A 26,241-nucleotide genomic window follows, 5' to 3' on the forward strand; every position below is an offset into this window, starting at 1 on the left:
TATGGTTCGAAACAACCATTGAATTAACGATAAATTACTATAGTATTTTTAATGAGGAGACAGACAGGCAGACAGACAGACAGACAGACAGACAGACAGACAGACAGACAGACAGACAGACAGACAGACAGACAGACAGACAGACAGACAGACAGACAGACAGACAGATAGATAGATAGATAGATAGATAGATAGATAGATAGATAGATAGATAGATAGATAGATAGATAGATAGACATTGTACATTTAACATCAATAAAGTTAAATGTTATATAGATATTTATAATCTATAGACACCTATAACATTTAAATGCCACTTCAACTGACCCCTCTTTGTTTCCCAAAAGCAAATGTTAACATAATAAACACACTACAAATCTTCTAAAGCAATGCGCTCACGTACATCTCCATATGATGTATACAAAACGTGTGCGCGCTTGCTCTTTCTGGGTCGCGCGCATCATCGCCAGCGTCGCTAGCACTGTGACTTTAAGACCGTTTTTTTAAATGTACAATTCTATAAATAAATAATATATTCTTCCGGTCTATTGTAACGAACGGCAAATATTGTTTCAAAAGGCTCGGGGGGAAAGGATCTGCGTTCGCGCTAAAAACAAAACAAAACAGCGGTTTATTCCTTCATCATGGTGAAGATCAGCTTTCAGCCCATCACAGGACAAAAAGCCGAGAAAGAGGGTGGTGATGGAGATAAAACTCAAATATTCATACCGCATTCACACGTAAGTTTCGCTTTTTGTGTGCTTCATCCGAAATGTCACGGAAAAAAGCGGTTGAAAACCCGAATGAAAGCCGGAAAGGAAAGAACATCCATGGTAAACCATCAATCACGTCATTGGTGGGCTGATATATGATCTAGCTATTGATAATGCTCCATCAAACACTTATTATGCGTTTACAGCTGTGTTTCCCCCTTGTTATCGAGAATAGTGTCCTTTGGTTTCATAACATGAGGACATGGATGCTGCAGCACCTGCACCAACAACATCACATCACATAGCATGCATATTTATACTATCTCCGGCACATAGTGTTCACTTTATCTACGTGCTCAATATGGATGCGTTATTGTCATGTTTCCCTAAAACTGCTTATTGATTTATAAAGTGATGGAGTAAACATTTAATATTAGCATAATTACAATAAACAGATTAAAATATATTGCTGTGGATTTAGGATTTAATCAAAAAGAATAATTATTTTAATAATGAATGTGTAGATTTTTATTGTGGATATTTCAGCCTTTATTTTTAGTAGCTTATAATAACGGGATCAAATTTGGCATAGTGCAGCACAGGTTTATGTGTATAAGCTACAGAAAAACACACACAGACACTAATCCAACAGACAAAATGGCAGATGGCTACGGTGAGGAGAATGACTTCAGTGAGCTTTAGCTGTTTATTATCACTCTGGTACTAAAAGTAGAGTGTGCGTGTATATATATATATATTTTTTTTTTTCCTTAAAACAAGAAAAATAATCTGCCAATGGGGTGAGCAAAATAATGTTATGTCAAAAGGAAAAACACAATCATTTGCTTACCTCATTGGCAGATTAGTTTGCTTGTTTTAAGGAAAAACTCACTTTATTTTGGCTCATTATTTCTGAAACCAAGACAATATGTTTTGCTTGCCTAGAAAACTCTTCCTGAAGAATGTTTAGATATTTGAACTATAGAAAGAAGACAACAAATCTAAGTAAGAAAAACATTTTTTTTGCAGTGTATCCTCCCCAATAAAACAACTTATCAGTTTAATGTGTAATTTTGTGATCATTAGCATCTGTAATAATTCCCTTTGTAATATTATTCACATTTTTCTACTATGCAATTAGCAAATGTTCATTCTGATGATGTCTTCTCAAAGTTATGTGCAATCCATAACAGAATTTCCGGTTAAAATGTATCTGGTCATTAATAATGTTGACACAAAAATGTTGTTTATATATTGCTTATGGAATGGTGTAAAAATGTTTTGCTTAAATTTAATCTATTGTTTTTTTTTTTTTAACAAAGAACGTTCAAACAATGTCATCATTTTTGTAAAACGAAACATTTAAAGAGACAGCTCACCCTAAAATGAACATTCTGCCATCATTTACTCACCCTACACTTTTTACAAGCCTCTTTGACTTTTTTTTTTTTTTTACACAAAAGAAGACATACCAAACAATGTTGAGGGGAAAAAACACTCATTGGCTTCCACTATTTTTTGTTCCTACTGTGGATGTCAATGGCTGCTGGTTTCCAACATTTTGTGTTCAACAGAAGACATAAATCCATAAACATACAAAATTATTTAAGTATGAGTAAATATTGAGGCGACATTTCGGCTCAGTGTTTGAGAGGCGTCTGGCTGCAGACTCGGTGCAGATGCAATCTGAGCTGCATGCAATGATTTTGAATGGGCTCACCTAACCTAACCTCACCCCTAACCCTACCCGTCACAGTAGAGGTCTGCATTCCTGTGGCTGTACTGCGGGAGCCAACCAGATTTCTGCGGCACGGGAATAATAAATTTTTGAATAAAGAGCGGGAGCGGTCGGTAACTAGTTTAATTTTGGATGGGAGCGGGCGGTCTAACAAAATCACTCCTGACTCCCGAGCGAGCAAGCTCGCATATATGTGTGTGAATAAGACAGCGTGATTCTGCATTTAGCTCATTTGTTGCTGTGTGAGTGTGTGAATGAGAGAGAGAGCGAGATGCCTATGTGTGTGTGTCACTTGCTTGGTGCTTATGTGTGTGTTCATACAGACAGCTTGTTATAGGCTATCTGGACTCTGTATAGCTGGGTTGTTTTCGGTTTTGCTGTTAACCCCCTCTTTTGCAGAAACGGGCATGATGGGTAGAAAACGGGGAGGGACAGGCAGCGGGAAAACAAATGCTGAATATAAGCGGGAGCGGTCAGGTTCGGGCTAAAACCTGGCGGGAGCGGGCAGGAGCAGGAGCAGGATTCAAAATTTAGTCCTGCGCAGATCTCTACGTCACAGTGACATCGCTATTTAATTCAATTCAATTTGTTTATTATCATGTGCACAGTAAGGAAACATGTTTTCCTGTACAATGAAATTCTTACTTTGCTGTCCACAGTGAAGTCTTACACATAATATACACATCATACACGACATAAACATATATACACAGAAGTAGCTCCATTGAGTGCCTTGTGTCTGACATTGCATCTCTGAGCTTGCATCATAAAGGCTGCATCCAGATACAGTTGCAGTGTTTAGCACTGTTACCTCACAGCAAGAAGATCGCTGGTTAGAGTCGGGGCTGGGCCAGTTAGCATTTCTGTGTGGTGTTTGCATGTTCTGCCCGTGTTGGCATGGGTTTCCTCCGAGTGCGCAATAGGTGAATTGGGTAAACCATATTAGCCATAGTGTGTATGGATGTTTCCCAGTACTGGGTTGTGGCTGGAAGGGCATCCGCTGCGTAAAACATATGTTAAAATAGTTGGTGGTTCATTCCACTGTGGTGAATTCTGATAAATAAGGGACTAAGCTGAAGGAAAAGGAATAAATGATGAGGAAGTTTTCATTTTTTGGGTGAACTATCCCTAAAATATACAATATAAAAACACAACATCTGAACATTACTTTTAGAGCATATATACATATAAATAGCTTAACAATATCCAATAACTGGGAGCCAAAACTGAACAATAACAAATGTTAGTAAAAAGTGTGTGCGTGGAGTCAGTATTGGCAGAGTGCATTTTAAATATCTCAAATCTAAATATCTGAAAGTGAGTCAAAAGGAAATCTCCATCCTGATATTAATCCAAATGTGCTTGTGTGTGTGTGTGTGTGTGTGTGTGTGTGTGTGTGTGTGTGTGTGTGTGTGTGTGTGTATAAGAATAGGGCCATCTCAGGCCATGTGCCGTTCAGATGGCAGATGGGTTGCAAGACTGGGGGCGTTATTAGTCATTGCCTATCAGCATCTCACATCTAATAATTTCCTTCTGTAGTACGAGCAATGAATAATCCATTCTTGGCTGGATGGGATACAAGTGAATGTAATGCTGATTGTAGCACGTCTCGCAGCGTGTGGGTGATCATACTGAAAGTGGCACAGTATTGAGGACATGATGAGTTTATTACTGCAGTGTGTGTGTGTGGTTTTGCCATCTTGCTGAGGAACGAATGTCCCTGCGAAGAAGCAACCTGAAATGACCTACTTTGTGAAGACCTATGGGAGGAGCTAATAATGAAGACGTCTTCATAAAGCAGCTAAATCCACACTCAAATTAGGTTGTGGTAATTAAAATGTGCTTTTTTTAGACCCATATAGAAAACTAAATAGATGCATATTGCATATATAACATGGAAGTTCATGTTTGGATTTCACAAGTATAAAATGTAAGTCATATAGGCAACATATATTTCGAAACATTGCATGTATGGCCATTTTATTTTATTTTTTCAACCATTGGAATTTTAGATATGTACATCTATGTTTAGATATATTAGGTATAATTATATACATATTCACCCGCCGGCCACTTTATTAATTTCATCTTACTAGTACCGGGCTGGACCCTCTTTTGCCTTCAGAACTGCCTTAATCCTTCGTGGCATAGATTCAACAAGGTACTGGAAATTTTCCTCTAAGATTTTGCTCCATATTGACATGATAGCATCACGCAGTTGCTGCAGATTTGTTGGCTGCACATCCAAGATGCAAATCTCCCATTCCACCACATGCCAAAGGTGCTCTATTGGATTGAGATCTGGTGACTGTGGAGGCCATTTGAGTACAGTGAACTCATTGTCATGTTCATGAAACCAGTCTGATATTATTTGCGCTTAATGACATTGCGCATTGTCCTGCTGGAAGTAGCCATCAGAAGATGGGTACACTGTGGTTATAAAGGAATGGACATAGTCAGCAACCATACTCAGGTAGGCTGTGGCGTTGAAACAATGCTCAGTTGGTACTAATGGGCCCAAAGTGTGCCAAAAAAATATGGTTATTTGAGTTACTGTTGCCTTTCTATCAGCTCGAACTAGTCTGGCCATACTCCTCTGACCTTTGACATCAAGAAGGCATTTGCGCCCAGAGAACTGCCAATCACTGGATATATTCTCTTTTTCTGACCCTTCTCTGTAAACCCTAGAGATGGTTGTGCATGAAAATCCCAGTAGATCAGCAGTTTCTGAAATACTCTGACCAGCCCGTCTGGCACCAACAACCATGGCACGTTAAAAGTCACTTAAATCACCTTTTTTTTCCCCATTTTGATGCTCTGTTTGAAATGCAGCAGATCGTCTTAATCATGTCTACATGCCATATGTACATATGTATAACATTACAGCTATTATTTGAATCTTTTTGTCCATAATTGTAATACTAATGGTTATATATGTATAAACACACACACACACACATACATAATCATATATATATTATAAATAATCTTATATACATAAATGTTGCATATATGAAATATTTTGAACTTTTTATGTAATCAATTGCCATATCAGATTTCTATGTGGGAAGGCACAATTAATCGTTCATTTATTCATTTTCTTGTCAGCTTAGTCCCTTTATTAATCCTGGGTCGCCACAGCGGAATGAACCGCCAACTTATCCAGCACATGTTTTATGCAACGGATGACCTTCCAGCCGCAACCCGTCTCTGGGAAACATCCACACACACATTCACACACTCAAACAATAAGGACAATTTAGCCTACCAAATTCACCTGTGCCGCATGTCTTTGAACTGTGGGGGAAACCAGAGCACCCGGAGGTAACCCACGCGAACGCAGGGAGAACATGCAAACTCCACACAGAAACGCCAACTGAGCTTAGGCTCAAACCAGCGACCTTATTGCTGTGAGGCGACAGCACTGGCACAATTAATATTTCATTAAAATATTAACGAAAAACATGACAACCGTTACATATTTTGCAGACTAAAATATTTTTATTATCCCAAATGTTTCGAAAAATGTTCAAATCCAGAGAAATAAGCAATTTTTACTAGTGAGGAGGACGGCGTCATTGTGTAGCCATGCTGATAACATCACACATCCTTGATTTTCAGTTTGGTTTTATTGGGTTATATAAACACCAAAGATGCTTTAATATCTAGTGCTGCAAGAAATTGGAAAAAATTCACAAAATATAATTTTATAATATAATAATATTATTTAGGTCATAATTTCACAAAATATGACCTAAATAACTTTACTTAAAAATAATTCATACATCTGCATAAAACTTAACCAACAATTTGCAAGCCCAGATGAATACATCAGAACATGAATGAATTGTTTTGTTATTTATGGTTTTCTGTGAAGTCTAACAGCATTAAAGAACATAAATTGTATATTAATCAACACTGTATTGTCTTCATTGTATAAATAATTATTAATCTATGCCAAATTTGTAAACTTTAGAAGTTCTTGGTTTAAATTTGCTTTATATCTTAAAAACATATCCAAATGAACATATTTTACTCTATTAGATCGATTCCTGGTTATTATAATGCCAACTCAACGTTGCAAACCCTGCCATGTAACTATTGCAGATTTGCACATTGCAATATCAATATTGAATACTTTAAAATTGGAATACATTAGCTCATCCATCAACATTATTTCTGCAGGAATCCTGCATGTAATGAGGACCACAACTCCCATGATTCCACACTCAGTCATGACGTCATCAAATGACACCTTTGTTTGTTGCGAATATGTGCCCTCTAGTGGCAAAAATTACATAGAATGCCTTTAAATGTCCCTAATTTAACATAAATACATGTATTTCTGTATAGGTGGAAGAGGAGCTGGTCTTACCTGTTGGACGGAAGCGCTCCTCTCTGAGTGGACTTTGCTGCCTGACAACTGCACTGATTGTCTTCACCTGCAGTCTGATTTATGCTTCGATATATATCTACCGCTACTACATCATTCCTCAGGTAGCTCAGAAATGTATAAGTGGCTTAAATTTCACAGTGTTGATTAGCTGATAAGCTTGCATTAGAGCCTGTTTATGCGTTCACTCTGACAGAGCTTATGTTTTAGGGTTTTGTGATTCATTTGTCATACGGTTAGTTTTTTATTTACAGTAATGATGATTCAATAGCTGTGGTTTGGTTCATTGGTTGTCTGATTTTTCACCTGCGCTAGAAGTCATCTAAGAAGTATGAAGTATAAAACTGACTGTTATTCATTACATGGAAAAGGGCAGTGATTACTGTAGTTTCTGAATGAATCATTTATAGAAATGTCTCACTAGCCACACTGGATAAAATGCTTTTCTTGCTAAGAGTTCTTGTGTTGTTTCTAGTCCAAATATCTGAACATTCTTAAATCAAGAACTATTTTTTGGACAAGTAAAAAATATTGTTTTGTTTTCAGAAATAATAAGTTGAAATTGAGTGAGTTAGTGAGTTAACAACAAGAGCAAGTTACCCGGTATGGTCTTCTGATGATGTAGCCCATCCGCCTCAACGTTAGGTTAGAACAAGTTAAATAAAGTTAAAGTATTTCAAACTGAAAACACGATTGTTTTACTTACTCCACTGCCAGATTATTTTCCCTGAGTAAAAGTAAGTAAAAACACACTTAATTTTGACTTATTCCTGGAAATAAAACTAATGTTTTTGCTTGTCTTGAAAATGCCTCTTGATTTAAAGAATTTATGGATATTTAAATTAGAAAATAAACAATATCTCCCAAGAAAAGCATTTTTTTCAGTGCATGCTTCAATCCAAATCTTTTTATGCACATTTTAGGATATTGCATAAAAACGCTGAATAGTACAAATTAGGGCTGGGCTGATAAATGATATTACATCGAATTGCGATAAAATTTGTCAATAATAACAATAAGCTCTGGACTTTTTTACTCTGTATTGATCTAAGAGCAATCACACAGCAGAAATGTGCAACAATGGGAATCTAAAAGTGTGTTAATATTAGCCATGTACCGAATTTTCAGCCACCAAAACCTTATCGGCCGAAAATGTTATGCCGTTTAATGGACCCTCTTCTTTTTGTGGCTTCAGTTATTGTTGAAATACTCTTTTCACATCAGATGATGTGATTGATTGGATAAACTGGTCTAACCGACAGACAAATCTCAACACACAGCGTCAGAAATGTTGTTCAGCCAATAAAGAAACGCCTATTTCAAAGCCTATTTTCCTCAAGATGTAAAATAAGTCTCTGATGTCTGATGAGTGTTTATGTAAAGTTTTAGCTCAAAATACTACACAAATGATGTTTAACAACTCTTTGAAACTCTTTGATCCTAATTGTGCCATTTTGGCGACTGTCGCTTTAAATTCAAATTAGATTGTGCTCTTTTCAAAAGAGGGCGGAGCTACAAATCTACATAGTGCTACATAGTGGCAGATTCAAAAGGAAGACTAACAAAATATTCTAATGAGGTAGAGATTGTCACTAGTGGGCGTGGATTTCCCCCTTTGATGATGACACGTATAAAGAGTAGAAAGTTTGATTATAAAAAAATTAAATAATACATTTGTGTAATAAGAAGCTGGCTATATTCACACACTCTTGCCACACAACTGTACTTAAACCCCATATAAAAGGGATTTTTGCATAATAGATCCCCTTTAAAATGATTTTGTTTAGTTTGTTGGTCTTTCAGAAATGAACATAATGGCATATACTAAGACAAAATAAGCATTAGACAAGTTTCTTTGTACCTTTGCCTTTATATTTGATTTCCATATACTTTTTTGTTTCAAAAATTTGTAAGGTTTGGATGATTGTTTAAGTTCATGGCTTATAACACTTTAAACGTATAACTTGTATCACTTTATTGAAAAATTCTAATTGGAAAAACACTTCTGGATGCAGTACTGCTAAAAAAGTGGCACTAATGCACTCAGTACACAATAATCGCTAGTAAATGATAGAGATTTATTTTAAGAATTAATTTCACCTTCACAATTATATGAAAAACAATAATCATATTATGTTTTTGTGTTTGAACAATGTCAGTCGGTGTTTTTGGTTTAGGAGATGATATAATAAAAGCATTAGCTCTATAATTATTAGCTGTCTTTAATGTGATGATGATTCAGGTTCCGGATCAAAGTCGGTTCCACTGCCGCGTCGTGTATGAGGACTCGGTGGCTGCTCCGCTGCGAGGTTCCCATGAGGTGGAGGAGAATGTGGGCATCTATCTGAAGGAAAACTACGAGCAAATCAGCGTCCCTGTGCCCGACTTCAGCAACACAGACCCTGCTGACATCATTCATGATTTCCACAGGGTAAATCTACGCTTAAAGGGGTTTAGTTAATCCAAAAATGACAACTTACAGCTCATAACGTGCTTCGAAATGTGCATTTTTTATTTGAAGTTTGTCATAATCTAAACTGAAATATAAAGAGAGGGTGAGGCATATAGTAGCTCCTTCCCTTTAAAAAAACAGCCAATAGCATTTTGTTTACACTACAGCTCTGCTAGTGAGAGTGTACTGTTAAAAGTGTTTATTTACTTTACTTAAATAAAGTGAGCAAACTCGTTGCCTAAAAAAACCAACAAGTTGACTTTACTTAAAAAGTGAATAACTTGGAACTGTTGAGTTAGCTATTTCATTTCAAGATTTTCCACTTAGATATGGTTGGCATTTATAGCAGGTTTCACATGGTGTCCTGGGAGAGAACCCTGAGCTCTGAGATACTTGAGCCCAAGGCTCCCACCCGGTCAATAAGCAGACAAGGGGATCCGAGATCAGGTAGGTCTTGAGAGCTTCCTCTTAGAAAAGGGACGAAAAAGAGGAGATGGGGTAGAAGTAGAGTAGTAGGGAGAAAACGATCCATTTATAGTAAGCTTGGATTACTCTGATTGGATTATTACTGATTTCAGATGAAAAGCCAGTCGTGCTCATTCTTATATCTCGTGCTCCTCTCGAAATTAGTTTGTGAAACTTCACTTACTTTAAAAATTAAGGCAACGGGTTTACTCACTGTTATTAAGAAAAGTCAACTAATCTTGAAGGGGGTGGCGCATGTCGGATAATAGACAGCATTTGATTGGTCAGTAGTCTGATGAGAAGCTGAAGTATGAGGTTTTGCCTCCATCTTTAATTGCCTAAGAAAATTAACTGTAAATTTTCATTTTTGGATGAACTATCCCTTAAAAATCTAACATATTGTCACATGAATACATTATTACAAACCCACTCACATTTAATACAACATCCTTTTATGTTATTATCTAAATTCTATGAATGTGTTTGGGTTTTAAGGGTCTGACAGCCTACCATGACATCGCCTTAGACAAGTGTTATGTCACGGAGCTCAACACCACCGTTGTAATGCCGCCTCGCAACCTTTGGGAGCTGCTCATTAACGTCAAGGTACTACTATTGTTTGAATATAATAGCAGTTGAAGTGTGAATTATATCTTGATGATGATGCCTTTCTATCTATTTTTTTTTTTTTTACAGAAAGGGACTTACCTCCCCCAGACGTACATTGTGCAGGAAGAGATGGTCGTGACTGGTCGTGTTAATAATATGCATCAGCTTGGCCGGTTTATTTACCGTCTGTGTAATGGTAAAGATACGTACAGGCTCCGTCGCCGCACCTCACGCCGCCGTAAGTTCATTTTGGTGATATTATTTAGTGTAAATAATGTTAAGGGACAACTGATATGTAATGAAGTTTCAAAACTAATTTTGAACTACCTGATCTCGTATCCCCTTACATGCTCATTGACCAGCCATAAGCCCTTGGCTCAATTATCTCTGAGCTGAGGGTTCTCTCCCAGGACAGCATGCCAAACCTGCTATTATTATCAAGCAATATCTAAGTGTAAACTCTTGAATTAGTCAATAGGCATTTTCAAAGTTGATATCTAGAGAACAGGAAATCATACAACAAAACTAGCATTGATTTTATGGTGTTTAAAAAGATATGTGATCCTGGACCATGAAACCTTACACTTGTCAAACCTTACACAAACCGTTGTCATCATGTCCAGACTATAGGGGTGTAACGATTTATCGTTGTACGATTTATTGCGATGCAAAAATGTCACAATATGCATCGTGGCGTTTTGACGATTTGATTACGATATGATTATTAGTTGAGCTGTTTGCACGTGAGCTACGTTCCACCTGCTGTCGCACGTGAGTTCAGATTGCAGCAGCAGTAATGTTAGCAGACCAAGATGAGTGGAGCTGAAATAGAGGATGGCCCATCCTCTCAAAATCAGACGTCTGGCAACATTTCGGTTGTGCAGTCATTGCTTTAGACTCGTCCGCTTTTTGACACGCATACTGGGTCAAACATCCTAAGTTTTAAAGTTTTCACAGTGATTTACATACTTTGCACAGCGACAGGGATACCTCCTAATGGTGTTGAAAGAGTCACATACTGTATTTATAAGGTACAATTCAGCCTAAAATATCATTCTGTCTTCATATAATGTTCCCGCCGCAAAATCACACATGACGTGAGCTGACCGAGAGCTGTTACTACAGAAGGCGGACTGATAGACGCGCGCGTATGGCAAGCCGTTTTAGCATTTAAACCTTTGTTCTGACTATCCATAAATATATTTAGTGATATCTCTAATTATATTTTGACTAGTCATAATTATAATTCGACTAGTCAGAATGACAATTAGAGATATCTGCAATTACAATTGTACTAGTACGAAATCAGATTGGAGATATCTGCAAATATATTATGACTAGTCATATTCCTCCATTGACTTCCATTGAAAAATATGTGCAGATATCTCTAAATGAGTTTTGACTAGTCTCAATTGTAATTAGAGATATCTCTAAATGAATTTAATTAAATATGAATTAAATACCTGGAAATGTGGATTTTTTTTTTGCACACACAAAAAACGCAAGTGACCAAGCAAAGCCTTAAGCTCTTACTGTTAAATTCAACTGAATAGAAAGCTTTTTTTTGCACCTTTACTTAAATTGTTTCTTAATTTTGTCTCTGTCATTTTATTAATATTTTTAAGAAGTTTTTAAATTGTTTTATTTTCCAGAGACAGGCCTGTTTAATTTATTTTCTTAAAGAAGGATCAGTTTAACAAGTTGAAACAAAAGAAATACATAAAAAATAGTTTACTTGGTAAAATTTGCATTATAGTTTAATTTTCAATTTTTATTCCAAATATCGTGATACATATCGAATCGTGAACATTATATCGTGATACACATCGTATTGTGAGCTGAGTGTATCGTTACACCCCTACCGAACTACACTCGATGCAGTGCTGCAACACATGATAACAGCTATATTTTTCATGCTAAAACTATTTGTGCCATAACCATATGTAATGGCAAATGCTAAATGTATGTTTTAGAAACTGTTTCTGTTTTTACAACATTGCAGCAAAACAAAAGCATAAACTAAAAAAACCCTAATCACCTCAGGAACAGATTATGTACATTATTGAGTGTTAGATGCTAACAATGTGAGTTTGAACACCATTTTTGAGATGTTAATTGCCATACTATTGAAACCAGCAGCATATTATTTACCTCAGATCTTTAAAAAAAATCATCTTTTCATTCATCTTTATTTTTTATGGCACTTTTACAATGTAGATTGTGTCGAAGCAGCTTCACATAGAAGTTCTAGTAAGCTGAAACAGCTTGAGTCCAGTTTTCAGAGTTGAGTTTAGTTCAGTTCAGTGTAGTTAAATTTCACTGCTGAAAGTTCAAACACTCAATTGCAAATCGATCGATGCACAGCTCCACAAGTCCCAAACCAAGCAAGCCAGTGGTGACAGTGGCAAGGAACAAACTTCACCAATTGATGAAAGTGAAGGAAAAAATACCTTGAGAAAAACCAGGCTCAGTTCGGCACAACCATCATAAAAAAATAGCAAACAGTTAAAAAATTAAAGGCGGTAACTCAGTGCAAACCAACAACATCATCACCCAGTACTTTTAGTAATGTTAAATAAGTTTAATATGCATTAATTAAATAAGAACCCTTACCATTTAGTTGGGAGTGCAGTGGCTGATATTTAAATGATTGACTGTTTAAATGATTGACTGAAGTATTTAAATGTTTCTGTTGTGTTGTGTTGCGTTTGGTGCAGGTAGCCAAATTGCTTGTCGGTGGAATATTGTTGTGTCACATGTAGTTATGCTGCAACAGTTTATTTTTAGCAATATATCATGTTACATGAGGATGTTTAGTAACAGTTCTACTGTAAATATATCAAACTTACTTTTTGTTTAGTAATATGCATTGTTAAGAACTTAATTTCTCAATATTTTGATTATTTTGAACCCTCAGATTACAGCTACTCAAATGGTTGATTTACATCCAACTATTGGCTTAACTCGCACAATATATTAATGGCTATATTGGTCAGTAAATCTTTCATTGATAATGTTATCATTATCAGCCTGATAAGAAAATTATTTATCAACCAATAAACTCTGGGTCATTTGCGCAGGCTGAAACAATTCATTAGTGTTTTTATTGTTGCCTTCCACATTTTATAAGAGTCTAGTGCAGTGGTTCTTAAACCTTTTTCATCAAGTACTACCTCAGAAAAAAATAATGTCTCTCCAAGTATAACCGTAATGAGCAGTAAGGCAAGGCAATTTCATACACAGTGGCAAGTGTTTTACATAAACAGGAATAAAAGAGACAAGTGTAAGAAATAAAAACAAATAATAGGAATTATAAAAATAAGAATAAAAAAATAGATGAGACAGATAAAATTGAAATACAGTAGTGTAGTAGGCCCAGTAAAGCAGCTACAGCTTTCTACAGTTCAAAAACGAGGCAGATTAATTCCTATTAATAAGAATAAGAATAGTATTGTCAGCCCCTTTAAACATTATAAATAGTTTGAACATTAACCCTGCACTATGCTTACATAAATAATAATAAAAACATCAACATTTACATAAAATGTGCCTTTAAAAGTTAAAAATGATGTTGGCGCCAATGGTGTAGTGATTAGTGCGTCAACACGTGCACTCCAGTGCTCGTGGCGACCCGGGTTTGATTCCGCCTCGCGGTCCTGTGCCAGTCCTTCCCCTCTCTCTATGCTCCCCATGCTTTCCTGTTAGTTCTCTCTACTGTCCTATCAAAAATAAAGGTGAAAACCCAGAAAATATAATTATTAAAAAACCAAAAAAAAAGTTAAAAATGATAGGTAACTGTTCTTAAAAAGTAAAAAAACCCTCCTGTACTCCTGTAAAGTATTAACAGTAGCCTATTTATCACCACCTAGAAATATAGGCTTTATGTCATCATATTCATGTATAAATATTTTTTGATACATTTTAAAATATATGTAGCATGTACATATGACATATTTGATTCCTCCGCATACCACTAGAAGGAAGCCCGTATACCACTAGTGGTACACTACACGTACCACAGGTTGAGAACCACTGGTCTAGAGGCAGCACTTCAACAGTATAGGAGTTTTTCATCCAGAAAGACTGTACTGTAAATTATTTTTGGTGGAAGAAAGATCTAGGTCAGGGATAGCCAACCCTGTTCCTGGAGAGCCACCTTCCTGCAGATTTCAGTTGCTACCCATATCAAACACACCTGAACCAATTAATTAGGACCTGAACACCACATGATAATTACAGGCAGGTGTGTTTGATATGGGTTGCAACTGAAATCTGCAGGAAGGTGGCTCTCCAGGAACAGGGTTGGTCACCCCTGATCTAGGTGTTTCCTTTCAGATTCCTATATGTTCACATTTTATTTTTGTAATCAAGCTCTGAAAAATACATATTTACATTTGAATTTATTGACCTATATATTCCAAATATAAATAGAAATCAGTTATAGATATCACCAACAATCTTCATATTGTGAATCCCTGAAACAAAGAAAAGCTTTTGCATTTCTGAAATTCTGAAGCACGTACAGGTCACAATATTGTCAAGATGATCCAAGCAGCACAGTATTCTGCATGTCAGATCAGTAGTTGGAGCTAAAAGTCTGAGATTTGTAGCTTCTAAAGTTCTGAATGCCTCAAAATTGAGCTATTTTTAGTTGACCTGTACACCATCAATCTCGGTGCATAATTGGCCAATTGGAACTTTGAATCTGATTTGGTAATACTCTCGTTTGCCGCTCTAATTTCTTCATCTTCTTGATTGGAGGAAACTGTGATCCAGTGTAGCTTCACAGCTGCCATACAAATCTGATTGACATCCAGCATAATAGCTCATTGCGGATAATTAGCGGAACAACACCCACTGTATGGCTTCCTGCATCATGCAATCTACTTCTCCCTGGTTCCTGAAGCTTTTTCGGTGAAATTATAATAGGATAATATCTATGACGACCATAAACTTTTGGGGAAATTGGGGCGATTTTGTTATTCACCTAATGTGCGCAAACACACAATGATTTTTGGGTTTTCAGGAGCTACATATTGTATATACATAACATCATACAAACATGCATCATTATAAATACACACTTGCATACATACATACAGTATACAACATGTAGTACAGGTGAATTGGGTACGCTAAAATTGTCCGTAGTGTATGTGTGTGAATGAATGTGTATGGATGAATGTTTCTCAATAATGGGTTGCAGCTGGAAGCGCATCCACTATGTTAAACGTATGCTGGATAAGTTGTTGATTCATTCTACTGTGGCGACCCCATATTAAGCCAAAATGAAGATGAATGAATGAATAAAAAGTTATGAAGTTATATATATATATATATATATATATATATATATATATATATATATATATATATATATATATATACATCTAGATGGTTTATGTGCAATATGTACATTGTTGATTTAAGGTTAGTGGTTGCAAACGATTTGTATGTTCTGAATTTAAACAAACAAATTAAGTTGAGGACGAGGCAGTGGCGCAGTAGGTAGTGCCGACGCCTCACAGCAAGAAGGTCGATGGGTTGCTGGTTCGAACCTCGGCTCAGTTCGCGCTTCTGTGTGGAGTTTGCGTGGGTTTTCTCCAGGTGCTCCGGTTTCCCCCACAATTCAAACATGCAGTACAATTGTCCATAGTGTATGAGTGTGTGTGTGAATGTGTGTGTGGATGTTTCCCAGAGATGGGTTGCGGCTGAAAGGGCATCCGCTGCGTAAAAACTTGCTGGATAAGTTGGTGGTTCATTTCGCTGTGGCGACCCCGGATTATTAAAGGGACTAAGCCGACTAGAAAATGAAGGAAATTAAGTTGAACATGGCTGAATTAATTAATTAAATTCAGCCCATATAAATTGTTTGCAACCACTTACCTTAAAAAAATTTTGTAAATCCAATGAATAATTTTTTTCAGTGTAACAAATACAAATATTTATTTAAAAGTATTTACAATTAAGTGGCCTTTATTGGTTACAAAAATCATAAACATTAAGGGTGCTGTATTTTTATGAATGTACCAAGCAGTTGATATAATGATAAAATGTGTAAGACAAATCTATATTCAAAATGTTAGATCTTTGTGATCATTTAATGTATTTTATATGTTGTGTACACTAATCCATACGCTAAACAAATGCATTCTATAAATATTAATTTCATATTTACATTATTGTGGTACATTTAAAAATATGTTTTCAGCTGTTTTACTTCAAAATTCAGTGTGTTACCTGCTGATTACTTGATTCAATTATTTTAGGAAATTTACTTTTATAAATATATCAAAACTGAATTTTTGAGAAATAAGCATTCCATAAAACTTAATTTTGACCAATTTAAAGGTGATTTTCTCAATATTTAGTTGGTCACACTTTACAATAAGGTTCATTAGTTAATGTTAATTAATGCATTTACTAACATGAACAAACAATGAACAATACATTTACTACTGTATTTGTTCATGTTAGTTAACGTTAGTTAATGTAAATACAGTAGTTCATTGTTAGTTCATGTTAACTCATGGTGCATTAACTAATGTTAACAAGCATGGACTTAAATGTTAATAATGCATTAGTAAATGTTCAATTATGATTAATAAATGCTGTACATGTGTTGTTCATGATTAGTTCATGTTAGTAAATGCATTAACTAATGAACCTTATTGTAAAGTGTTACCATTTAGTTTTATTTTTTTAAATTATCAGATATCAGATTCTTAAATAGTTTATTCTCAGCCAAATATTGGTCTACACACTCAGAAATCCGCTTGTTAAGTGTGACGTAATGCAAAGCGGCTTCTGGGTACAAGCGCCATATCAAACTGTATGGCGAGGCTCAACAAATGTTCTCAATAAACATTACAAAGCGATGTACTACTTTTGAACATCATGATCACAATATATTCATGCCTATTATCAGAGGGCCAGAAAGTGATTCACTTTTTAAAAAATTGTTAAAATATTGGTGTCTGTGATGCAGCAAGTCCTGAGACACGATGATTTTATATAAGATTCACTTTAATGTGTGATATGACTAAAAGGTATAGTCATAAACAAGCATTTTCTCAATTCAAAAGAGTCGTGGCTTGGACCCAGAAACAGTATTTCATACGTAACCGATACGTCACGACTTAACAAGCGGATAAAGGTACAAAATTTGTTTCTGGGGTGGTACTTTTTCAAGAGTTACACTTTAGTACAGTAGGTGGACATTGGTACCTTTATGCTTTTATGAGTTCAGACTGCACTATTTTCAAAGTAGTCATGCCACAGAGGTGATTCACACTGCATGACTATCTGGGGTAGCACTTCACGCTGCTTTGTTTACACTGCAAGATGGATTGGTGACAGGAATTCAACACTGCATGACTTTACAATAGAAAGAATTGCTGACACCTTTGTCTCGGTCCGCAAACTACGTCTCACAACCAAACACACGCGAGAAGTGACATGAAAACAACACAAGGTCATGTAGTATATCTTTTGTTATTAACTACATAATGAGAAAAGCCTTTACTACAGATCCCTTTACTAGTGGATGTTGCTCTCTCATTGGCTGTAGGTTGTCACTGATGTTGTTTTCAATCAGAACACATTTCTCACGAGTGCCGGCGACTCATTGGCGATTCTCTCAGATGGCGTCTTTGATGGTTCACACTGTGTGATTGTTACTTTTGTGAACAATTTGCCTGTGAGTTCAGGCATTTGTCAGCAATTTCTCAAAACCTGTCGACGAGACAAAATCGAGACTAAAATCTAAACTCAGCATTAGGGTGTACTTTTGTACCTTTAAGGTTAGTTTTTGTACCTCAAATATATTTATGAGGTACAAAGTTGTACAAAGTTGTACAAAGTTGTATTAATATGTACCTTTCAAGAGTTCACACTTAGCTGATGAATAATTATAAAAGCTTGTTTGGCATGCTGTCCCGGGAGAGAGCCCTGAGCTCATGAGATCCTCGAGCCCAGGGCTCCCTCCCGTTGCAAGGCGGGAGGGGAATTTGAGCTCAGGTAGATCTCGAGAACTCCCTGCTGTAGTAGCCAATGAACAGTAAGGGATTGCTCTTAAAGATAACTACGTACTAGAAGCATATCTGTGGTGCCAATTTAGATTATTCAATTAACTTAATTGCATGTTTTTAGGCGGTGGGAGGAAACCGGGGAACCCGGGGGAAACCCACATGAGCACGGGGAGAAGTGCAAACTCCACACAGAAATGTCTGCTAGTTTCGTAAAGCCAGGAACCAGAGACATTCTTGCTGTAAGGCGACTGGGCCACCGTGTCACCCGTCTAATAAGGAGGAGTAGGGGAGGAAGGGGGGACTCTTCAAAACGAAGATAGCAGTGGAATGAAACCCAGGGTATTTATAGTAGTTTAGGAGTCATCTGATTGGAGCGTAGTGAATTGGATAATGCGGATCCAGCCGCTAGCAATCATAAGCACGTGATCCTCTCGAAATTTGTTTATACATAAACTTCACTTAAGGAGCTGTCAGGAACAAATATTTTGAAAAGGTTCCGCCCCGGTGACAGATTTAGTACTTTTATTTCTGAGAGTGTATCCTAACAAACCAAACATCATTAGAAAGAGTAGTCATGTGATGTATAAATCTCAATTTTCTAAAAAGTACACTTATGACTGGTCTAATCTAATCTGGTGTGGACTGGTCTAATCTTTTGCAATACTTTCTGATATTTGTGAACTTTGCTAACAATCTCTGAGTGAAAAATAATTTGTATCCATTATTTATACGTTATCTCTGTACTTTTCCAGGTATCAGCAAGCGCGATGCGCAGAACTGTCACCGAATCCGTCACTTCGAGAACACATTCGTGGTGGAGACGGTGATTTGCGAGACCCCATAGGCTGTTCATCACTTTGCTCCACCCATGTCCAATGAGATCATCTCTGCTGATCTCGGTAGCCACACCCCTTTGAAAATCACACACTTTACCTCTGATCCTTAATGTCTGTAGCCCCATCACTCTATCTTTTTTGTACTTCTCCCTCTCTGTATTCGTAGTAATTCATCACAGCCTTCTCTTGAAAGATATCCGACGAGTCCTGTTTATTCGCAATAATAAGCATTTCAAAAAAATGTAAAAGTAGCATCAGAAATCTGAGAAGATTACATGGGCATTAAGCTGCACAATGCCTGCATGCTCTTGTCTGCGTGTGATTGGCTGTTTGTGCTCCATCGAATACTGCTCTTTGCTCTCTTATATAAAGATATTTGTGTGTTGATTTCAGGTATATTCTACTAAATCATGGAAAGCTGAAATAGGAAAATGAGAACACTAGGCATAAATGCTAATAGAAAACCTACAACCCTTAGCATATATATATAATGCTCTCTTATTTAAAGGCACACTATTATAAATGAAGATTTCAAGTGCTTACACAAAACCTATAGGGATATTTTGCTTAAAATGTCATATAAAAGCGGTGGCTCAGTGGTTTGCACTGTTACCTCACAGCAAGAAGGTCGCTGGTTCGACTCCCAGCTGGGCCAGTTGGCATTTCTACATGGAGTTTGCATGTTCTTCCTGTGAGTTTCCTCTGGGTCCCCAAAGACATGCGCTATAGGTGAATTGGATTAACTAAATTGGCCTTAGTGTATATGTGTGTGTGTATATGAGTGTGTATGTGTGTTTCCCCAATACTGGGTTGCAGCTAAAAGGTTATCGGCTGTTTAAAACCTGCTGGAATAGTTGGCAGGTCATTCCGCTGTGGCAACCCCTGATAAATAAGGAAGTAAGCTGAAGGAATATGGATGAATGTCATTTAATAAATGTTAAAAAATCACCACACATCTAGATAAGTTGAGGCTTTGAGCAGTTTGCCCTCTGTTTTGTATTCTTTAAGGGGTAGTTCACCCAACAATAAAAATTACTCCTCAAAATTGACTCTCCCTCATGTGGTTTTAAAGCCTTTATGAGTTTCTTTTATCTGTTGAACGCAAATTGAGATATTTTGAAGAATGATATTTGATGGTATCCATTGACTTGCATAGTAGGAAGAAAATACTGATGAAATCAACCAACATTCTTCAAAATATCTCCTTTTGTCTTCAACAGGTGGACGAAACTCAAATAGGATTATGAACAAGTGAAGGGTGAAAAAAATGATCACAAAGATTTCATTTTGGGGTGAACTATCTCTTTAAGCACAATATCAGATTCTCTTTAGTGCGTCACTTGTGTATATCCTAACATCCCAGTACTACATCCAAAAACAAACAAAAAAAAGGTCACAACCATTATTGCATTTATAACGTATTCGTTTTCTACGTATCTCAGTAATCCAGTATCAAATGTCACTTTATCGCTTCAACTCTTCTACACTTCCTGTGCCACTTCCTCTTTTCTTCTTTCTCTCTGCATGCCCTTCAGAACACTCTCATCGTTTGAGTATTTTCTTATAATATGAGCGAAGCCTTAGGCCAGATTCATGCCCTGGACTAATGTATACAATCTCACAAGCTCTTTGTGTTTATATGTGTGTGCTGAAATTCAAACCTTGTTTAGTTGAGTGAAGCAAATGTGTAAATAAACCAATAACACCTACATTTATCGTCACTATTGTTGCATCCATGGAGTTACAACACACTGACAGCGTGGGCAAACCCCTGTTTTCAATGAAAGCAACTGCGCAACTATGACAATTGCAGTTTATGTTGCATAACCACAAAAGAAGAATCGTGGCAGTGAACAGCATCCATTGTGGCTCATTTTCACAAAACATCAGCAGGGAAACTTCCACATGGAGGAAGCGTGTATTATCAGACCACTTGTGCTCTTCGAAATTATAAGAAAGGGGAAATAAGAAGAAGTGCATGACCTTTCTATTCGACGTACTTTATTCGAGGTATTCTCATGCGCATCTCGAAACAATCTTGCATCATCTCATGCACCTGCAATTGATAATCTATGATCTTGACCAAACTTCCTTTTAAGACTTCGTCATCAAACCCACCCTTCCTCAGCTCGATTCACTGCATGTTAGATTGTAATATTGTTCATACTGATAAATTAGAGACAAATGTTGATGACTCAAAATGTTTTGATCAGTCACAGGTGAAGCAAATGTCTTTTTATTATAATATAAGCAAACAGTCATTTCTTGTAAGAGTGGCACGGTGGCTTATTAGTTAGCACTGTCTCCGTACAGCAAGAATGTTGCTGGTTTGAGTTCCTGTTGGGCCAGGAACCATGTCTGTGTGTAGTTTGCATGTTCATGGGTTTCCAATGGGTGCTCCAGTTTTCCCCACAGTCCAAAGACATGCAAATTGGATGTTAATTTGGCCATAGTATGTGAGTAAGTGTAAATGAGAGAGTGTGTGGGTGTTTCCCAGCACTAGAGGTTGACGAAGTAGTGCTGGGCTGCAGCTGGAAGGGAATCCGCCACATAAAGCAAAAGATGCCAAGAGTAATTAGTGGTTCATTCTGTTGTGGTGACCCCTGATGAATCCAACACAGGCTCATTTAAAAACGTACCTGGGTATTTATTTCTGGAGAGCGTAAATTATGTAGCCAGATCTACATCTCAATACTTTGTTGATGCACCTTTGGCTGCAATTACAGCCTCAAGTCTATTTTTGAATTCAAGGTTGGCACACCTGTCTTTGGGGATTTTTGTCCATTCCTCTTTGCAGTGCCTCTCAAGCTCTATCAGGTTGGATGGGAAGTGACGATGTACAGCCATCAGATCTCTCCAGAGATGTTCAATAGAAATTAGGTCTGGGCTCTGGCTGAGCCACTCAAGGACATTCACCGAGTTGTTGTGAAGCCACCCCATTGATATTTTGGCAGTGTGCTTTGGGTCATTGTCTTGCTGGAAGATGAACCGTCGCCCCAGTCTGAGGTCAAGAGCACTTTGAAGCAGGTTTTCATTCAGGATGTCTCTGTACATTGCTGCTTTCATCTTTCCCTCTATCCTGACTAGTCTTCCAGTTCCTGCTGCTGAAAAACATCCCCACAGCAGGATGCTGCCACCACCATGCTTCATTATAGAGATGGTATTAGCCTGGTGATGAGCGGTGCCTGGTTTTCTCCAGATGTAATGCCATGGCATTCACTCCAAAGAGTTCAGTTTTAGTCTCATCAGACCAGAGAATTTAGTTTCTTATGGTCTGAGAGTCCTTCAAATGCCTTTTGGCAAATTCCAGGCAGAGAGTGGCTTCCGTCTGGCCACTCTACAATACAGGCCTGATTGGTGGATTGCTGCACAGATCATTGTCCTTCTGTAAGGTTTCCTCTCTCTGCAGTAGAACGTTGGAGCTCAGACTGAGTGACCATCAGGTTATTGATCACCTCCCTGACTAAGGCCCTTCTCCCCCAATCACTCAGATCTAGGAGGAGTCCTGGTGATTCCAAACACCTTCCACTAATGGATGATGGAGGCCGCTGTGCTCATTTGAACTTTCAGAGCAGCAAAAATGTTTCTGTAATCTTCCACCACTTGTGCCTTTAGACAATCCTGTCTCAGAGGTCTACAGACAATGCCTTTGTCTTCATGCTTGGTTTGTGCTTTGACATGCACTGTCAACCCTTATATAGACAGGTGTATACCTTTTCAAATCATGTCCAATCAGCTAAATTTACCACAGGTGAACTCCAATTAAGCTGTTGAAACATCTCAAGAATGATCAGTGGAAACAGAACGTACCTGAGCTCAATTTAGAGCTTCACAGCAAAGGCTGTGAATACTGATGTACATGTGATTTCTCAGGTCTTTTATTTTTAATAAATGTGCCACAATTTCATTGTCATTATGTGGTATTGTGTGTAGAACTTTGAGGAAATAAATTAATTTAATCCATTTTGGAATAGTACTGTAACATAAAAAAGTGGAAAAAGTGAAGCGCTATGAATACTTTCCGGGTACACTGTATGTGTGAACATAGCCTGAATAAGTAAATTCTTGCAACCACATGGGCATGGATAATAATTTGAGGAACCATTTGACAAGGGCCACAGGCTTGCACAAAATGCTGGTTAAGATATTTCTGAAATGCCAAGTGCACTTCTGTGTAGCTCCTGGGTCAAAAAAAGGACAAACCACAAAGCGGCAACAGGGTGAAGGGAACTCCAGACTTACTGAAACACAAAGGCTACAAAACCAATCCCATTGGGTTCAACACACACCATTTATATTAGGATTATTGGCCAGATTCAAATACAGTTGTTATCCAACTGCAATTATCATTCTTGATGCTGCTAAAAACAGTAGACTCAATGCAATATGTAGGTCATGTTTATGAGAGTCTACATCCGTCATAGATATATTTATTCTCACATCATTTATTTTAATAATTTTTACACTTTTTATAGATAAAATGATTGTTGTACAGACTGGAGAGCACTTTTTAAAAAAATCATTGTGACAATGATATAAGATCTATTCTAGTAAAATGAATGTATCACAACACACAGTGTATTGCACAAGGCTGCTTATGGCATTACCTTGTTCACCATCGAAAAACGCTTGGAACAGTGGAACAAACAAAGTCATCTGGTCCAATGATTCTCCTTTTCTTATGTCATGTGGAAGGCCTTGGACAGTAAAAGTCAAGGGTGTAGATTTGCTCTTGATATTGGGAGGGACGTACATCCCTAGAGTGCATGTATTGAACAGCACAAATTCTGTTTTTAAGAATATTTAAAAACCTAAAAATACAAATAACAATTAATGAAGCTCGTGCTATGCTGCAAAAGTCAATTCACATGACTTCATTGCAATCTGGCTTAGAAGAGGTATGAATGTACTGAAATTTAGTGTGTGATGCAATTGAACTGTTTTATCCCTATTATTTATTATATATGTCTATGGATTTAACCCTTTAGGCACATCTAGGTTACTAACTGCTGACAGAGCATTATTTTATTTTGAATCACTCTGCGTTTTGTCACAACTTAAACAACTGAAGAAACATGCTGCATATATTAAACGCGCTGCATACTATTAAAACAACGTTTCACATTTAATAGTCAGTTTATTTAAGTAAATAATTTCCAAAAGATAATGGAATCGTGTAATCAAGATATCAAAACAAACAAACAAACAAACAAACAACAACAAAAAAACTCACTTTTAAAACACCACCAACAACTCCACTGAGCAACACTCATGACCTAATAACACATTCATATCTCAGCAGAGTCTGTCATGTTTTTGGGGCCACTTTCTTAATTTGCTGGTGTTTTTGTAATTACTTTTGTTTTCCTAAATTGCAGCCCGTTAAGCCCTCTCGGACAGCAGAGGTAAATACAAATAACAATTAATGAAGCTCGTCCTATGCTGCAAAAGTCAATTCACATGATTTCATTGCAATCTGGCTTAGAGGAGGTATGAATGTACTGAAATTTAGTGTGTGATGCAATTTAACCGTTTTATCCCTATTATCTATTATATATGTCTATGGATTTAACCCTTTAGGCAAATCTAGGTTACTAACTGTTGACAGAGCATTATTTTATTTTGAAGGTGATTTAATTATTGGAGGGACAATTCAGTAACTGCTGAATATTTTTGGGGACATGTCCCCTCTATCCATGCCAATTCTACGCCTTTGGTAAAAGTGCATTTCTACTGCATGGTAAATTTGGTTTGGTTCAGTACAACTCACTTTTGAGAGGTCAGTACAGCTCACTACTATGTTCCATACCTATACCTGGTACTTTTTTATTACTACCATTAATACTACCGTACCACTACCAAACGTGATGCATACACACACACTGCTGATCACTGATTGATCTTAGAGAATAGACACAATCAGTGTTATTGAATTTGTGACTCAAGACTCCTAAGCCAGCGGTCTATTCTGCTTTGGCGATCCCCGATTATTAAACAGACTAAGCCGCAAAGAAAATGAATAAATGCATCCTAAGCCGAAATAGTCAGCAGAAGCCACTTCTGTATTGTTGGTTTACATAAATAAACCATTTTTTAACCACATCAAAAAAAATTATCAAGTTAACTTGGACATACCCTCGACCGATCGTTTTTGCCTGAGGGATCGGGTCTGCTTCATACTGTATGTACACTTCAGCACCTATATGTATAACAGTTCAATGCAACAGTGACATCACAACAGGCAATTGCATTTGCAGTATATAGTAGTATCCAATTGCACAAGGTTTTAGGGCGCTCCATTTTAGGCATGGGACGATAGTTTTCAAGGTATACCACGGTTTTAAAAAGTCAAGGTTTTAAAACCGGCAACATTTTCTGCTATACTATTTCTACAGTATTTATAAGGTGTTTTTTTTCAAGTTTTTTCAGTGATACTGTTGATAATTAAAGTTTTTCAGTTATCAACAGTATCTTCAGCAGAAAACATATCCAAGGTGCCGTTTTAAATTGTAAGGAAATCTGTGTTTTTTACTGTGGCCGAGAGAGCTTAACACACTGCAATTAAACAAAACACATACAATTGCAAAAAACACCTGCAAATTAAGAAACAATCTTCATCAGTTTGATGGCACACGTTGCAAATTCTCACAACACAAACAACTGAAGAATCACTCTGCATTTTGTCACAACTTAAACAACTGAAGAAACATGCTGCATATATTAAACGCACTGCATACTATTAAAACAACGTTTCACATTTAATCATCAGTTTATTTAAGTGAATAATTTACAAAAGATAATGGAATCGTGTAATCAGGATATTAAAACAAACAAACAAACAAAAAAAATCACTTTTAAAACACCACCAACAACTCCCCTGAGCAACAGTCATGACCTAATAACACATTCGTATCTCAGCAGAGTCTGTCATGTTTTTGGGGTTACTTTCTTAATTTGCTGGTGTTTTTTCTAATTACTTTTGTTTTCCTAAACTGCAGCCGTTAA

General features: G+C 37.0%; 1 protein-coding gene across 1 annotated transcript; it reads left to right on the top strand.

Moving 5' to 3' along the window:
- The first annotated feature begins 532 nt into the window (after window positions 1-532).
- itm2ca (integral membrane protein 2Ca) lies at window positions 533-19,477 on the top strand. The gene is given in 6 exon segments (NM_001002549.1): window positions 533-740; window positions 6,805-6,948; window positions 9,087-9,275; window positions 10,257-10,367; window positions 10,458-10,608; window positions 19,153-19,477. Coding segments are annotated over 6 exon segments (783 nt in total). The 5' UTR covers window positions 533-644; the 3' UTR covers window positions 19,245-19,477.
- Window positions 19,478-26,241: the final 6,764 nt, after the last annotated feature.

This window comes from Danio rerio, chromosome 15 (assembly GCF_052040795.2).
Source record: "Danio rerio strain M-AB ecotype USA chromosome 15, GRCz13ab, whole genome shotgun sequence".
In the NCBI taxonomy this organism is placed as follows: Eukaryota; Metazoa; Chordata; class Actinopteri; order Cypriniformes; family Danionidae; genus Danio; species Danio rerio.